General features: G+C 43.8%; 1 protein-coding gene across 1 annotated transcript in view; it reads left to right on the plus strand.

Annotated features, from left to right (window-relative positions):
- Positions 1-11,531: 11,531 nt before the first annotated feature.
- The window catches only part of itgb8 (integrin, beta 8), a 51,083-nt gene continuing 44,462 nt past the window's right edge, over positions 11,532-18,152 (plus strand). Inside the window, exons 1-3 of the mRNA XM_014178221.2 lie at positions 11,532-12,270; positions 13,240-13,325; positions 16,082-16,253. Coding sequence (XP_014033696.1) covers positions 12,171-12,270; positions 13,240-13,325; positions 16,082-16,253 — 358 coding nt within the window. The 5' untranslated portion in view covers positions 11,532-12,170. The remainder of the gene's footprint in view (positions 12,271-13,239; positions 13,326-16,081; positions 16,254-18,152) is intronic.

Consider the following 18,152-nt stretch of genomic DNA (forward strand, 5'->3'; position numbering starts at 1 on the left):
AGAGAAACCGGTAGAGGAACTGGTGGAGTAAATGGTAAAGAGGTACTGGGAGAGGAACTGGTAAAGAGGATATGGTAAAGATAACCTGGTAAAGAGGATCTGGTAAAGAGAACCTGGTAAAGAGGAACTGGGAGAGGAACTGGTAAAGAAGAACGGGTAAGAACTGTGTGTGAACAAGAGTCAAACAAGGGTCTTCTGTGTGCCACTTTACCATGTTAGCCTAGTAAACTGAAGCCTAAGCCTTAGTTTAGGCTAGGACACAAGTCTTCATGTGTAAGATTAGGTTAATCCTCTGAGACTAGCTGGGTCGTTACAAGACTCTGTTAATCCTTTGAGGCCAGCTGGATTGTCACAAAACTCTGTTAATCCTCTTAGACTGGCTGGGTCGTTACAAGACGTTGTTAATCCTCTGAGACTGGCTGGGTTGTCACAAGACTCTGTTAATCCTCTGAGACTGGCTGGGTTGTCACAAGACTCTGTTAATCCTCTGAGACTAGCTGGGTCATTACAAGACTCTGTTAATCCTCTGAGACTAGCTGGGTCATTACAAGACTCTGTTAATCCTCTGAGACTGGCTGGGTTGTCACAAGACTCTGTTAATCCTCTGAGACTAGCTGGGTCATTACAAGACTCTGTTAATCCTCTGAGACTGGCTGGGTCATTACAAGACTCTGTTAATCCTCTGAGACTGGCTGGGTCATTACAAGACTCTGTTAATCCTCTGAGACTAGCTGGGTCATTACAAGACTCTGTTAATCCTCTGAGACTGGCTGGGTTGTCACAAGACTCTGTTAATCCTCTGAGACTAGCTGGGTCATTACAAGACTCTGTTAATCCTCTGAGACTAGCTGGGTCGTTACAAGACTCTGTTAATCCTCTGAGACTGGCTGGGTTGTCACAAGACTCTGTTAATCCTCTGAGACTAGCTGGGTCATTACAAGACTCTGTTAATCCTCTGAGACTGGCTGGGTCATTACAAGACTCTGTTAATCCTCTGAGACTGGCTGGGTCATTACAAGACTCTGTTAATCCTCTGAGACTAGCTGGGTCATTACAAGACTCTGTTAATCCTCTGAGACTAGCTGGGTCATTACAAGACTCTGTTAATCCTCTGAGACTGGCTGGGTCGTTACAATACTCTGTTAATCCTCTGAGACTAGCTGGGTCGTTACAAGACTGAGTGACATCTGCTGTGTCAGGCACCATCCTCGCCAAGTATAGAACTGCTTATTAACTATTTATCAGACACCACACACACACGTATACACATGCACACACGCACACACACACACACCTTCTCTCCTGAGACCTGGAAAAAGACCCACTGAAGAGGTTTGAGGTACAGGAGGGAAAAGAGGGAAAAGAGAGAATATCTCTCCTCATTCTCCACAACTCAGTGAAATAAGATCTGTCTGTACTCCACCTTACACAGAACTTCCCACTTAACATATGTGGAATATATGACATAGTACATATTCTGCAAAACCTCAAACCCTGTGAGTTGTCTCCCTCATACCTCTCCATCACTCTAATCATATCCAGTAACTACAGCACTAGCAGGCTGGTCTGCTACACCAGCTCTGACCACAAGAGGGTGCTGCTGTCTTATACTCTGCAGCTTATGCTTGGTATACAGTATAATGGTGTTACAGACAACATGAGCTGTATTTATTCAATATGTGGCCAAAGCATGCCTGTTCTATAATGTTATACTGTATTTCTGTCTGAATCATGATGAATTCCTTTTACTAAAAATATATAAAGGTAACTCTTTTTGTTTTATATGTATATTTATTCCGTTTTTTAATTTCGTTTTTCTATTTTAAGGTAACTTCTTGAACCAATTCATTGTATAAAAGTTTATAATTTATCATCCTTGTCTAGAGTTTAGCCCAGACAGAGCTGAAAACAATTTAGAACTAATAACTGTTCATGTTAGTTTCAAGGTTTCTCAGTATCAGTCTGGATTCTCTACAGAAAGGAAAGTGGAAAGGATAAGTCCTTGGGCTTTGTGTGTGTGCGTGTGTGTTGTTTCTGTGTTTTTATACAGTAGCAGTGTCATCCGCGAAGGAAAATCCCCGATATTCCAGCAGGACGTCTGACACACATGCACACAGTATTGTATAACTAACAATTCAGTCCCATTCAAAATCCTATTTTCCCTAACCCCTAACCATAAACCTAACCCATACCCTAACCTTAACCATAACCCTTACCCTAACCCTAACCTTTTTATCCTCAGCACTTTATTTTCTTCCTCCTGTTGTTGAACTGTTGTGTTTGACCCCTCTGAGCTCTCGGCCTTTCATGTTCTCCGACCCTCTTCAGACTCGTCGGATGTACAATGTAGAAACAGGGCAGAAAGTTGCAATAGGCCCGTGCAACCCAAGGTTTGATAAAAACAAACAGAAACCCTCTTAAACCTAACCCTAACCCTCATTTTAATCCTAACTGCTAAAACGGACAAGGTCACGCCAAACAATTATCCCCACATATCATTCAGCCTAACAATGGCCTTGGTTCCCAGCATGCTGTGTGGTCAGAAACGTGCTTCCCCATCTTGATGAGCACTTCCACTTCCTGAACTTTTCCTCCTGTGGACTGAATCCCTGTATGTCCCTGATGTTTAATTGTGCATCTAAACAACACATAGATAATGTCAGGTCTCACAGGACATGATTATCAGTTATCTGAAACATGAGTGGTCAGATGTGTGATGTGTGAATATGGACATCTTCTTCCATTAAACTCCCCTTAGCTGGACATCCGCCTCATCCTTGTTCTGATCGGACATTCTGTAGTGGTTACTACCGGCCTTAAGCCACTACCTAAGGTTTCTTATTATATTCATGGTCTTTCAATTCTTTACAACCCTACCCCAATTTTACATGGTCCTTTGAGCCAGATCAAGTAACTGCTACAACCCAAGGATGCCAGTTAACAGAGAATATCCTCCACAAATGTGGTCAGTCCGCACCGACCAGCTCACCTGACACAATATCTTGAGAATTACGCCGATGGCTACGAGTCAAGGCACAGACTACCACACACATTCACATACCACTCCTATGAGGGAGAGCACCTGGAGGGTTTTCTTGAGCACTTGAGATGGGATATACTGCAGTCAAAGTGGCCTTGTTCCCCTTGTCACGTCCTGACCAGTAAAAAGGGTTATTTGTTATTGTAGTTTGGTCAGGGCGTGGCAGGGGGTGTTTTTCTGTGTGTTTTGGGCATTCTATGTCCTTTTTTCTATGTGTTTGTATTTCTTTGTTTTGGCCTGGATTGGCTCTCAATCAGGGACAGCTGTACATCATTGTCGCTGATTGGGAGCCATACTTAGGTAGCCTGTTTTCCTTTGGGTTTTGTGGGTGGTTTATTTCTGTTTTGTATTGCTTACCTGACAGAACTGTTTTGGCTGTCGTTCGTTTCTTGTTTTGTTTAAAGTGTTCCATTAAAATATTGTTTCTTGTCAGCTCGGGGATTCAAACCTGCAACCTTTCAGTTACTAGTCCAACACTCTAACCACTAGGCTACCCTGCTTAGTCTTATTGGTCAAGGTCACGCCACATAAACTCAGCAAAAAAAGAAACATCCCTTTTTCAGGACCCTGTCTTTCAAAGGTAATTCGTAAAAATCCAAATAACTTCACAGATCTTCATTGTAAAGGGTTTAAACACTGTTTCCCATGCTTGTTCAATGAACCATAAACAATGAATGAACATGCACCTGTGGAACGGTCGTTAAGACACTAACAGCTTACAGACAGTAGGCAATTAAGGTCCCAGTTGTGAAAACTTAGGACACTAAAGAGGCCTTTCTACTGACTCTGAAAAACACCAAAAGAAAGATGTCCAGGGTCCCTGCTCATCTGCGTGAACGTGCCTTAGGCATGCTGCAAAGAGGCATGAGGACTGCAGATGTAGCCAGGGCAATAAATTGCGATGTCCGTACTGTGAGACACCTAAGACAGAGCTAAAGGGAGACAGGACGGACAGCTGATCGTCCTCGCAGTGGCAGACCACGTGTAACAACACCTGCACAGGATCGGTACATCCGAACATCACACCTGCGGGACTGGTACAGGATGGCAACAACAACTGCCCGAGTTACACCAGGAACGCACAATCCCTCCATCAGTGCTCAGACTGTCCGCAATAGGTTGAGAGAGGCTGGACTGAGGGCTTGTAGGCCTGTTGTAGGCAGGCCCTCACCAGACATCACCGGCAACAACGTCGCCTATGGGCACAAACCCACCGTCGCTGGACCAGACAGGACTGGCAAAAAGTGCTCTTCACTGACGAGTCACAGTTTTGTCTCACCAGGGGTGATGGTCGGATTCGCGTTTATCGTCGAAGGAATGAGCGTTTCACCAAGGCCTGTACTCTGGAGCGGGATCGAGGTGGAGGGTCCATCATGATCTGGGGCGGTGTGTCACAGCATCATCGGACTGTGCTTGTTGTCATTGCAGGCAATCTCAACGCTGTGCGTTACAGGGAAGACATCCTCCTCTCTCATGTGGTACCCTTCCTGCAGGCTCATCCTGACATGACCCTCCATCTTGACAATGCCACCAGCCACCAGCTCGTTCTGTGCGTGATTTCCTGAAAGACAGGAATGTCAGTGTTCTGCCATGGCCAGCGTAGAGCCTGGATCTCAATCCCATTGAGCATATCTGGGACCTGTTGGATCGGATGGTGAGGGCTAGGGCCATTCCCCCCAGAAATGTCTGGGAATTTGCTGGTGCCTTGGTGGAAGAGTGGTGTAACATCTCACAGCAAGAACTGGCAAATCTGGTGCAGTCCATGAGGAGGAGATGCACTGCAGTACTTAATGCAGCTGGTGGCCACACCAGATACTGACTGTTACTTTTGATTTTGACCCCCCCTTTGTTCAGGGACACATTATTCCACTTCTCTTAGTCACATGTCTGTGGAGCTTTTTCAGTTTATGTCTCAGTTGTTGAATCTTGTTATGTTCATACAAATATTTACACATGTTAAGTTTGCTGAAAATAAACGCAGTTGACAGTGAGAGGACGTTTCTTTTTTTGTTGAGTTTACTTATCCCCACATCTCATTCAGCCTATCAATGACCTTGGTTCCCAGCATGCTGTATGGTCAGAAATGTGCTTTCCCATCCTGATGAGCACTTCCACAGTTTTCACTCCCTCCCACTACAAAATGTCCCCAGTTGGTCAAATGTTTGTCTGTTTACTGTTCTTGTGGTGGCTTCCTATACTTGTGGGGACTTCCCCACTAGTTAAACATGTCCACCTACACACACAGGACCTCAAGCTTAAACTGTGGGCAGTGACGTGAATGTGATTCCCCCACCAGAGGCCACTCCCAAATCAAGAGCTTCATGGTAATATTGAAAAACAACAATCACTCCTTTTCTTTCTTATCTTTATGCATCATGAAAGAAAAGACAATAAGGGTGAATCAATCACTGAAATGCAGAATGGCAGCTGTTGGTGTGTGAGTAACATTATCTACAAGACAGGGGGAGTCACACACACCCAGTGTTAGGCCTAGTGACATAATCACTTCCAGGAGCAGTGAGGAGGTCAAGTTACGGCCACATCTGCAGGTGTGTGTGTGTGTGTGTGTGTGTGTGTGTGTGTGTGTGTGTGTGTGTGTGTGTGTGTGTGTGTGTGTGGTGAGCTGATCACTAATCTAATCTGAGCTAATCCGTTAAATAGCTAGCTAATCAAATGTCTACCCGGACTATTTGTATTGACCCTTTTTTGCACTAACTCTCTCTTACACTGACTCTAAGCACACACACTGGACTCTAGCCACACATACTTACAATGACACCCCAACACACACATACACACATAACATGTGCACACCTGCATACTGATGGCACAAACACTTTCACACACACCACATACGCTGCTGCTACTATTATCTATGCTGTTGCCTAGTCACTTTACCCTTCCTATATGTACATAGCTACCTCAATTACCTTGGACCCCTGCACATCGACTCGGTACTGCTACTCCCTGTATATAGACATGTTATTTTTACCCGTTATTGTTATTCACTATGTATTTATCCCTCGTGTCACTATTTCTATATATTAAATGTATATACATCTTTATATTTAACTCTGCATTATTGGAAAAGGACCCATAAGTAAGCATTTCACAGTTAGTCTACACTTGTTGTTTACGAAAATTGTGACTAATATCATTTGATTTAATAGCAAATCAAATTCTCAAAAAGATGTTGCATAAAGCTTACATCATTTCTTTCATTATTTTAACTGCATCAGGGATCGCACGTATGCATGCACACACACACACACACACACACACACACACACACACACACACTTTTTGGCTTCGCATGCTTATTCAGTGTGTAGGTACAAATCTTTTTCATTCAAAACATCATTTATAGGGAACACAGGTGAGCAACCGGTGAGCAGCAGGTGCTTCTAATCAGGGTTGTCACTCATCTGCCAATCAGGGAAGTGGCTTCTCCAATGATAGAGGCCTTTAGTGGCCAAAAGGCTGTAGTAGCATGGGCAGCGCCATTGAGGTTTTCCACCATTTTAATGTAGTCAACTGGGTGGGACTTCCAACTTCATGGGCTGATCCCTCCTGGTGACCCTGTTGGAGTAATGTCCAACTGGTTCATCAGGAGGGATCAGCCAATCGTGAAGAAGAAAATGTACTACTTTAAAATGGAGATAGCCTCAACGGCGCTGCCCATGCTGTCCCAGACACTATAATGGTACAGATACAAAGATGAGTCCTCTATCTATCTCTATAGGCTTATCTGGTCTACTTGTATACATGTTACAATCACTATGTCTGCATTTAGACAAGCAGCCCAATTCAAAAAATGTTTTCACTAATGGTCTTTTGACCAATCAGATCAGCTCTGAAAAGATTGTATGTGAAAAGATCTGATGTGATTAGTCAAAAGACAAATATTGGGCTGCCTTTCTAAACGATCCTGACGCAACGCAATTCATTAATAGATTGGTTTTGTTCAATAAAGTGCCAACTGGCAAGGTGATATCGTGATGTCTGATAGTGGATTTACATTCTCCAAGTCCTACTTTCAAGGCGCGGGATGATTTTTTCCCCACTATAAATCTTATTACAAGAACACTGTAACATGTAAATAAGTATTTTGGTAGTGAATGTTATACATGACTTTATCTCATAGGTCCTAGAAGTCTGAGGGCATACAAAGCTAGTACATCAGCCAGGTCGCTCAAGATACACTTACAAATCTGACGTCCGCCCAGGTACACAGGACATCGAGAGATACCTTCAAAACCGGCCACCAGGGGCAACGGGCGCTATTACCATCAAGTTGGCTTGGATTTTGCTCGGGCGTTTTGGACAGGGGCTGCAAATGGGCGTAAGTCGCGAGCTCTGGTTCCAAGGGTCGCTGGAGTAACTTCTAAATTTTATGTTTGGAGAAACATGGACAAACGTCAGAATCTGAAGTCAAATTGGTCAAACCGTGAGATCTTGTTGCAGCACATTTCATTACGGTGCTACATGATCTACAGGGGAAACATCCTTTTATGAATTCCTCTTTTCTCTCTCTGGCCACATCTGTTGTGACCAACATGTTTGTTAGATTTCTTGATCGTTTTATAGGTACCGTAATTTCCGGACTATAAGCCGCTACTTTTTTCCCACGCTTTGAACCTCGTGGCTTAAACAATGACGCGGCTAATATATGGATTTTTCCCGCTTTCAAATAAAAAATAAAAATAAAAAAAACATTCTGTGACGTGCTCACTTTTTTGGCGGCATGAAGCTTTCATTAGACCAATGAAATTGACGAACGGGTTAAGGTCAAACAGCTTTTTTGTTTACTGTTTAGATTAAATCGAGCACTCTCAAACTTCCCATCATTCTGATTACGGTAGTCATTTTGTCACCCTCATCATGGCAAAGACACGGAGAAATGCATATGATGCAGCTTTCAAGTTGAAGGCGATTGATCTGGCTGTTGGAAAAGGAAATAGAGCTGCTGCACGGGAGCTTGGTCTGGAGCAATGACTTTCTTGGTAGGCTACTGTTTACTGCTAATTTTGTATTTTTGTTACAAGCCATGTTTCGTTAAAGCCTATTTATTTTTGTTACAAGCCGTGTTTCGTTAAAGCCTATTTATTTTTGTTACAAGCCGTGTTTCATTAAAGCCTATTTATATTTGCTACAAGCCGTGTTTCGTTAAAGCCTATTTATTTTTGTTACAAGCCGTGTTTCGTTAAAGCCTGTGTAAAGTTCATTTGTTTCAATGTACCGGTAGGCACCTGCGGCTTATAGACATGTGCGGCTTATTTATGTTCAAAATAATCGTTTTTTTTAAATTCTGTGGGTGCGCTCAATAGTCCGGAAATTACGGTAAATAAAGGTGGATTCAAAGAGGTGTCTGATGATTATATATTTTTTAGTTAACTAGGCAAGTCAGTTAAGAAAAAATTTACAATGACAGGCCAGGATCAGTGGGTTAACTGTCTTGTTCAGGGGCAGAACAACAGATTTTTACCTTGTCAGCTCGGGGATTCCATCTAGCAACCTTTCGTTTAACTGGCCCAACGCTCTAACCACTAGGCTACCTGCCGCCCCACATATACCAAATGAATGAATGAATGAATTACCATTGCTTATTGACAATGCCATTACAGCTGTCATTGAAAGTAAGTATATAGTTTACAGAAAACTGTTGCTTCTGTTTCTGTTAGGATATATTAAGTGACTGGCTTCTGTTCAAGCTTTTAACTTGACTGAGCTAGTGAACATACACGCACAGGAGTATTTCCAAATATACATCGTTTTTTAATTGGAATGTGCATAGCCTGGGTGTAATCTGTGTTCGTAACTCACCAATTTAAAGTATCCAAGGGAGAGAGAGTGTGTGTGTGTGTGTGTGACCATAAGATGGCTTTCCTCGGTGCGGTATCAAAGAGTTATTCCCCTTGGACAATCAGAGCCTCTGTTGCAAACACACACACGAAACTAGAGATTCAATTGGACAAATTCAGGTACGCCCTTCCCTGTTTTGCTCTGTTTGCTTCCTTTTGGTTAAACGGTTTCTGTTGCAAGACATAATGAATACACCCCTGGAATAGTCATAATGCAGTGACAACTGTGACATCTTTAGAGAAAGAGAGAGTTGTTGTGGTTAACTCCATATGTGCTGATGGTGTGTTTGTGACCACCAGACCACTAATCACCCCTTTGGGATGACAGGAATGATGCAGCGGTATGTGTGTGTGTGTGTGTGTGTGTGTGTGTGTGTGTGTGTGTGTGTGTGTGTGTGTGTGTGTGTGTGTGTGTGTGTGTGTGTGTGTGTGTGTGTGTGTGTGTGAATGCGTAGGGTGTGTGTAACCCTAACACGACAACAGGCTTCACTGGTCAGAGCCTTGAGGACCGCAGGGTTTCCCTGGTTTGCATGACAGGAAGTGACTGTTCACTGGCACCTGATAGGCTACCTGTCCACTAGCATCAACTCAGTTCTGGGAAATGACCTTTTGGAAACAGACTCGTCTGCCTGGTGACCTTTGAGAATCATGGTTAAAGTGTCAAATAGGTCGCACACGGCATCTCACTACTGCTGAAAACCACCTTTTTGTTTTTCGTTTCCACTAGAAATCTTGAATGTCATCTATTAAACACATGATAACTGACAGTGGAGACTAATCTGTGACACACAGACACCCACACAGGACAGCTTTAATATTTAGATAGAAAAGAGGAAGATGACTAGATCAGAGGAGGAAACGTCTCAATTCTACTTTTAGAAACTTGAAATAGTCTTTCATATATCTGCCCTATATAAAAAATGTAAAAATGATTAACCTTTATTTAACTAGGCAAGTCAGTAAAGAACAAATTATGTATATAGACTTTTTTGTTTTCTTTTTTTCTACTGTATTATTGACTGTATGTTTTGTTTATTCCATGTGTAACTCTGTGTTGTTGTATGTGTCGAATTGCTATGCTTTATCTTGGCCAGGTCGCTGTTGTAAATGTAAACTAGCCTACCTGGTTAAATAAAGGTGAAATAAAATTTCAAAAATTGTTTTTACAATGACGGCCTACTGGGGAACAGTGGGTTAACTGCCTTGTTCAGGGGCAGAATGAGAGATTTTTACCTTGTTAGCTCAGGGATTCAATCCAGCAACCTTTTCGGTTACTGGCCCAACACTCTAACCACTAGGCTACCTGCTGCCCCAGAGTGAGGTAAGAGTGAGGTATTATGGTAGTAGGGACACCTTGCTCTGGTTGGACCTGGTTGGAGCTTTCACCATAACTGCTGGGGGTCAATTTGGAATTGGGTGTATCTCTCTCTCTCGCCCTGCCTCCAAATTCTCTCCAAACCTCTCCACCATCCCCCTCTCCCCCATCCCAGATCCCTTAAATTGCTGACAGGGGGATAAGAACACCCATTGTCTTCCAAGTTCTCAACGTCCCCAGCCCTAGCCCCATCCACTACGCACACACACACACACACACTGGTATGATGTGTGTAATGCTTCATTACCATAATTGAGAGAGTGTTATGGGGTGAGGGAAAGTTGGCACACCCTAAGAGCTTCATTGAAGTGTGTTGTGTGAGTATGTGTGTGTGTGTGTGTGTGTGTGTGTGTGTGTGTGTGTGTGTGTGTGTGTGTGTGTGTGTGTGTGTGTGTGTGTGCATGCCTGCATATGTGTGTGGTGTGTGTGAAAAGCAGAAAATATATTGTAGTTGAATGAATAGAAGAATGACTAATTGGCTCTACTCCAGCCCTGAGTGTCACAAACAGGATTTAAGGAGCCTATTGAGGGCACTCACCCCCACCCCCCCCCTCCATCTATAGCTCTCTATGTATCTATCTATCTCTCCCTCTCTATCTATCTATCTAGCTCTCTATCTAGCTCTCCCTCTCTATCTATCTCTCTCTCTATCTAGCTCTCCCTCTCTATCTATCTAGCTCTCCCTCTCTATCTATCTAGCTCTCCCTCTCTATCTATCTAGCTCTCCCTCTCTATCTAGCTCTCCCTCTCTATCGGTTTAGGTACTGGCTGTTCTACTGCGTGTTGGATTTTGTCCCCTCTCTAAAAGACGCATTCAAGCCGTTTTCCTCTCTTGTCGTTTGGACAAGCGATTTGTTAACTACAACCCTCTCTCGCCGCCCTCCCCCTCTACCTCCCCCCTCCATCTGGCTCCTGTTCAGAAGTCCAGCTGGCTAGTGGAGGTTACTCTATGTCGCAGGAATCTTTCTTTATAATAGACTAACCCCCTTAACACGGGACTGTGAACTACACTCTGTTTAAATTACCCTGACTGACTGGCTCTCTCTCTCTCACACACACACACACACACACACACACACACACACACACACACACACATACTCCCCCCGCCTGACCTCAGACAACAACAACATTAGACTAACACTAGTGAGACACTTCATAATAACATGATGGGTCTGAAGAACTTAGTCAAACAGTAGTGTCAAAGTCTCCCACCCACTCTCTCTCTCTCACACACACACACACACACACACACACACACACACAAAGTATTTTACTGCAGAACATTTCTCTCTCACATGTGTGGGAAGCATCGTTGCCATGACGGTGCCTGAGTCAGTGCACCGCATAAAACCAAGAGAGAGACAGATTTTTCAGGCTGGGCTTTACAATCAGCATATGGTCGTGAGACGCTCAACGCTGAAACATTGCAAAGAAGAAAACGATAGAAACAAAGGAGAGGAACGAGAGCGCGCTGAGACACTGGTGTTGTTTGAATGAGCTCAGTGAAGTCTCTCCCGGGACACAGTATGTGACGGGGGGCACACAAAACGTCACTACACCTGCTGCGGGCTGGAATAGATGCACAATAGAGAGAGATGTCTCGTTTTCACTTTCTCATTCGCACTATAAAGAGCTTGCCAAGTGAATTCCACGTGAATCAGATTTCTGGGAATAATCGGCTGTTTGGATTGGGCGGAAATAAAACAAACAACAATGCCCCAACGACGCACCGTTCATTCCTGGCGCTGCCTCTTGTTCACGCGGTCGTGCGGTATTTCCCGGTTGATTCCCATTATTGGAGAGTGTCAGTAGTAGGCGGTGACCGGAGCTGCATGCCTGCTGCCGGTGTCTCGAGCTGATCCGATTCCTACAGCCTGCCCCCGGTGTAGATATGACTTCCTGGCTACATAAATGCGGTTACCCGACTCTGCATTGCGTGCTGTTCTGCGTGGTATTGGCCGCTAACATCATTGGCGGGAGCTCAGATTCCGGTGAGTGACAGAATGTACCTGGATAGGTAGGTTAGGCTACTGTGGAGTTAATGCGCTCATCATTAATAGATGGAACCATCATCATTGTGTGACAGATGAATTAGTGAAAGAATCTTCAAGAATGAATGAACTGTCAGATAATGATGATAGCTATAAATATATATATAATATATAATGTCTCGGCTGGTCATCTGTCACCGTCCACAACGGAACGTCACACACACGTTTCAGTCAATAACAATGACAATCACAGAGGCTTATCAACGCACTGCATCTACCAAATACATGTATCATACTGTTATATTCCCAGCTTTACATTATACATCTCTTCAGGAATTAGTCATGTTTATCATGGTATTTTTATTGATCTATAAGTGACGTGATCAGCCCTCGACTGACCAGGTACTGCTCTAGCCTATAGTGTTGTGTAATCTAGCTGTAACTGGCACAGTAATTAGGTTAGAGCTGCTTGTTAATTCACTAATTCATCATTCATTATTTCATAAATTAGTAAACTGAGATCTGCAGCATTCCTCTCGTGGCCTACATTACTGTACAATACCAGTCTCACAGGGAATGCATGGGATCTGAGCCATAGATTGGCTTAGTAGTAGAATTAGGTCCATAGTGCTTATGGATGTGGGGCATTGTTTAGAAAAACAGTACACTCTACTGTCTGTAGAAGAATTAGTCTGTAGACGAACTAGTCAGATTATGGTGTTTGACTGCAATGTGATTACTGACCCTGTGAATAAATGAGTGCATGAACTACACTGAAGCACCTGTTCACACGCACACACACCCACACACTGATCTGTTGTGAGTCTACATTGTTCCTCTACACTCCTGATTTAAACATGGTAATTGACAGAACCTTACTGCTGCATGGTTAATGACTGTTCACACAGTCAGTCTTTCATGTGTTAATTCTCTCTCCTCTCCTTTCCTCTCCTCTATCCTTCTCCACAGGTGAGAGTGTATGTTCGTCTCCTCCTGTCTCGTCGTGTTCAGAGTGCCTCCGACGCGGACCACAGTGTGCCTGGTGCTTTGAGGCGGTAAGAGAGAGCGAGATGGGGAGAGAGTGAGAGACAGAGAGAAGGGGGACACAGAGAGAGAGAATGGAGAGTGAGGAGTAGAGCATTCACATTAGTCTGTAGAGAAGGTGCTCTCTCTGACATGTCAGCACATAGATTAGTGACAGGGCCAGTTGTGATTGGTAATTCAAACACTTCTACAGGCTCTGGCTCTATCTATGTGTTTAGTCTGTCATAGATAACGCACACACACACTTTTTATACACCCTGTTGATAACCCTTTCCTTGTGTGTGTGTGTGTGTGTGTGTGTGTGTGTGTGTGTGTGTGTGTGTGTGTGTGTGTGTGTGTGTGTGTGTGTGTGTGTGTGTGTGTGTGTGTGTGTGTGTGTGTGTGTGTGTGTGTGTGTGTTTGTGCCTGGGTTCTTGTACTCTGACCCAATAAGTGACCATGAGAACCTGTAAACTAGGACATCACGACCTCCTGAAGACAACACACACACAGACAGACATACACACACACAGACATACATACACACATACACACATACATACATTCGTACACATACATACATACACACATACATACATTCGTACACACACGCACACACCTTATCATTACCTGGGACACTGGTCTTGAGACCTTGAGTGGGTTGGCTCACTGGTGCGTGAATTGGAAAGCCCCCCCCCACACACACACACCCTGTCTCAGAGTGGGGTAACTCATTCTGAAAACTCCTCCAACATACACTGTCAGTTTCTGTTAGTACCAGTCTAATGGGTCTGTTGTTAGGAAAGTCCCTGTATGACTGTGGTTTAGAGGGACTTAACAGAACCAAAGGTTGAAGTGGGCCGGAGCTGACCACTATGGAGAAATCTAGGGCGGGTTTCCCAGACACAGATTAAAGCAATACTCAATTGAACATGCCTCTTGATTACAGACACCTCTTATAGAATATTTTCATTGAATATTGGCTCTGGTGTATATTCAGGCCTAACTCTTTATAGCAGTATTTACTGTTGTTTTGTTTTGTGTCAGTAGTACCAGGGTATCACAGGGCTGTTGTTTTGTGTCAGTAGTACCAGGGTATCAGAGGGCTGTTGTTTTGTGTCAGTAGTACCAGGGTATCACAGGGCTGTTGTTTTGTGTCAGTAGTACCAGGGTATCACAGGGCTGTTGTTTTGTGTCAGTAGTACCAGGGTATCACAGGGCTGTTGTTTTGTGTCAGTAGTACCAGGGTATCACAGGGCTGTTGTTTTGTGTCAGTAGTACCAGGGTATCACAGGGCTGTTGTTTTGTGTCAGTAGTACCAGGGTATCAGAGGGCTGTTGTTTTGTGTCAGTAGTACCAGGGTATCACAGGGCTGTTGTTTTGTGTCAGTAGTACCAGGGTATCACAGGGCTGTTGTTTTGTGTCAGTAGTACCAGGGTATCACAGGGCTGTTGTTTTGTGTCAGTAGTACCAGGGTATCACAGGGCTGTTGTTTTGTGTCAGTAGTACCAGGGTATCACAGGGCTGTTGTTTTGTGTCAGTAGTACCAGGGTATCACAGGGCTGTTGTTTTGTGTCAGTAGTACCAGGGTATCACAGGGCTGTTGTTTTGTGTCAGTAGTACCAGGGTATCACAGGGCTGTTGTTTTGTGTCAGTAGTACCAGGGTATCAGAGGGCTGTTGTTTTGTGTCAGTAGTACCAGGGTATCACAGGGCTGTTGTTTTGTGTCAGTAGTACCAGGGTATCACAGGGCTGTTGTTTTGTGTCAGTAGTACCAGGGTATCACAGGGCTGTTGTTTTGTGTCAGTAGTACCAGGGTATCAGAGGGCTGTTGTTTTGTGTCAGTAGTACCAGGGTATCACAGGGCTGTTGTTTTGTGTCAGTAGTACCAGGGTATCAGAGGGCTGTTGTTTTGTGTCAGTAGTACCAGGGTATCACAGGGCTGTTGTTTTGTGTCAGTAGTACCAGGGTATCAGAGGGCTGTTGTTTTGTGTCAGTAGTACCAGGGTATCACAGGGCTGTTGTTTTGTGTCAGTAGTACCAGGGTATCAGAGGCCTGTTGTTTTGTGTCAGTAGTACCAGGGTATCACAGGGCTGTTGTTTTGTGTCAGTAGTACCAGGGTATCAGAGGCCTGTTGTTTTGTGTCAGTAGTACCAGGGTATCACAGGGCTGTTGTTTTGTGTCAGTAGTACCAGGGTATCAGAGGCCTGTTGTTTTGTGTCAGTAGTACCAGGGTATCAGAGGGCTGTTGTTTTGTGTCAGTAGTACCAGGGTATCAGGGGGCTGTAATCCTCTTTGACCAGCCACTCTAAAGCCCTAAGCCATGACATAGTTGACACAGTCCAACTCACAGAAGTGTGTTTCTATACTGGGATTATTGTCTGTGTTGTGTAATGTCACTGCAAGGCACTGCCTAGCTTCTAAACAATAATTACAACTCACACGCACACAGTCCCACGTCGTCAGTTTATTCACTTCTATTTCCAGTTATACAACTGAACATCAGAGTCAACTGACTCGGTTTCTATTCAGGCAATTCAGGAGATTAAAATCTCAGTTCAAGAAAATCGAAAATGAATGGCAATAAAAATGAATTGCAATGATGGTAATAACTTAGCTATTTATCCCTACTTCACTTACACAGTTAGTTACAGTGTAGTTACACTTGCTATATAGTACACCTCTCCTGACTGGAGTGATTTGAAATTGGAATTGACCTCTGATATAATGTGCAGAGAGAAAGGTATGGGCCCTGACCTCCAACCCCTGACCTCTGACCCCTAACAGGGTTTCCTGGATGGAGCAGAGGTGGGAGAGCGCTGCGACCTGGTGGGGAACCTGGCAAGGAGGGGGTGTGGCCTAGAGTTCATAGAGCATCCACAGGTCATGGTGGAGGTCAATGCTACGACCAGCAACACTCAGGTGTCACCGGGAGAGATCACCCTCAATCTCAGACCAGGTGAGGGGCAGAGTATAGCTGCCACTGAATAACTCACTGAATGGCGGACTGCACATAGTCCTGTTTTACTGTACGTCTTGATGTATGTCCGCTTTACAAGTTATTTGCTGTATGTTGTACATACACTGAACAAAAATATAAACGCAACAAGTGTTGGTCCCATGTTTCATGAGCTGAAATGAAAGATCCCAGAAATGTTACATATGCACAAAAAGCTTATTTCTCTTCAATTTGGTGCACAAATTAGTTTACATCCCTGTTTGTGAGCATTTCTCCTTTGCCAAGATAATCCATCCACCTGACAGGTGTGGCATATCAAGAAGCTGATTAAACAGCATGATCATTACACAGGTGCACCTTATGCTAGGAAAAATAAAAGGCCACTCTAAAATGTGCAGTGTTGTCACACAACACAATGACACAGATGTCTTGAGGTGTTTTGAGGGAGCGTGCAATTGGCATGCTGACTGCAGGAATGTCCACCAGAGCTGTTGCCAGAGAATTGAATGTTAATTTCTCAATCATAAGCCACCTCCAACGTTGTTTTAAAGAATTTGGCAGTATGTCCAACCGGCCTCACATCCACAAACCACGTGTATGGCGTTGTGTGGGCGAGTGGTTTGCTGATGTCAACGTTGTGAACGGAGTGTCCCATGGTGGCGGTGGGGTTATGGTATGGGCAGGCATAAGCTACGGACAATGAACACAATTGCATTTTATCGATGGCAATTTGAATGCACAGAGATACCATGACTGAGGCCCATTGTCATGCCATTCATCCGCTGCCATCACCTCATGTTTCAGCATGATAATGCATGGCCCCATGTTGCAGGGATCTGCAAACAATTCCTGGAAGCTGAAAATGTCCCAGTTCTTCCATGGCCTGCATACTCACCAGACATGTCACCCATTGAGCATGTTTGGGATGCTCTGGATCGACGGGTATGACGGCGTGTTCCAGTTCCCGCCAATATCCAGCAATTTCGCACATCCATTAAAGAGAAGTGGGACAATATTCCACAGGCCACAATCAACAGCCTGATCAACTCTATGTGAAGGAGATGTCGCGCTGCATGAGGTGGTCACACCAGATACTGACTGGTTTTCTGATCCATGCCCCTATCTTTTTTTTAAGGTATCTGTGACCAACAGATGCATATCTGGATTCGCAGCCATGTGAAATCCATAGATTAGGGCCTAATGAATTTATTTCAATTGACTGATTTCCTTATATGAACTTTAACTCAGTAAAATATTTGAAATTGTTGCATGTTGCGTTTATATTTTGGTTCAGTATATGTTGTCCTGAGCTAGGGCTGTGGCGGTCATGAAATTTTGTCAGCCCGTTATTGTCAGGTGAAAGAGTGCTGGTCTCACAGTAACTGACCGTTAATGAACATAAACACATTTAGCATCTCCAGGACTCCACACATACAAGCTGCAAACAAGCCTCTGATGCGTGCCGTTGGAGCACGTACATTTTTAAAAGTCAAATAAATCAATTTAATATACACCATCACAATGAATCCAATATTTATTTTAGTCAGGTCTAAAGAAACATTAAGATATGAAAAAAATGTACTTCAGAAGAACAGAATATGAGTTGGCTTACTGTATGTTATCTGGCTATGCTCCATTCCATGGGCTGTAGGCTTGTTCATTTAGCTGATAAGATGTGCTTATAAGTCCTGTGCCATTATTTAATATTATATGATTTAATAGTAAGAAGAATATAATTGAACTGAATAAAATAGAAAGGATATTTTTCCCATTCTGGAGCCAGTGTGCATATGAAGTGGCTACGTTAAGTGTAAAAGTGATCATTTGAAACAGGTCCTATATGCTAGACTTATTTGGCAACTTTAGTTCTGAATGATACAAACCTTAGAATGTCTTAGA

The sequence above is a fragment of the Salmo salar genome, chromosome ssa27 (genome assembly GCF_905237065.1).
Source record: "Salmo salar chromosome ssa27, Ssal_v3.1, whole genome shotgun sequence".
Taxonomy (NCBI): domain Eukaryota; kingdom Metazoa; phylum Chordata; class Actinopteri; order Salmoniformes; family Salmonidae; genus Salmo; species Salmo salar.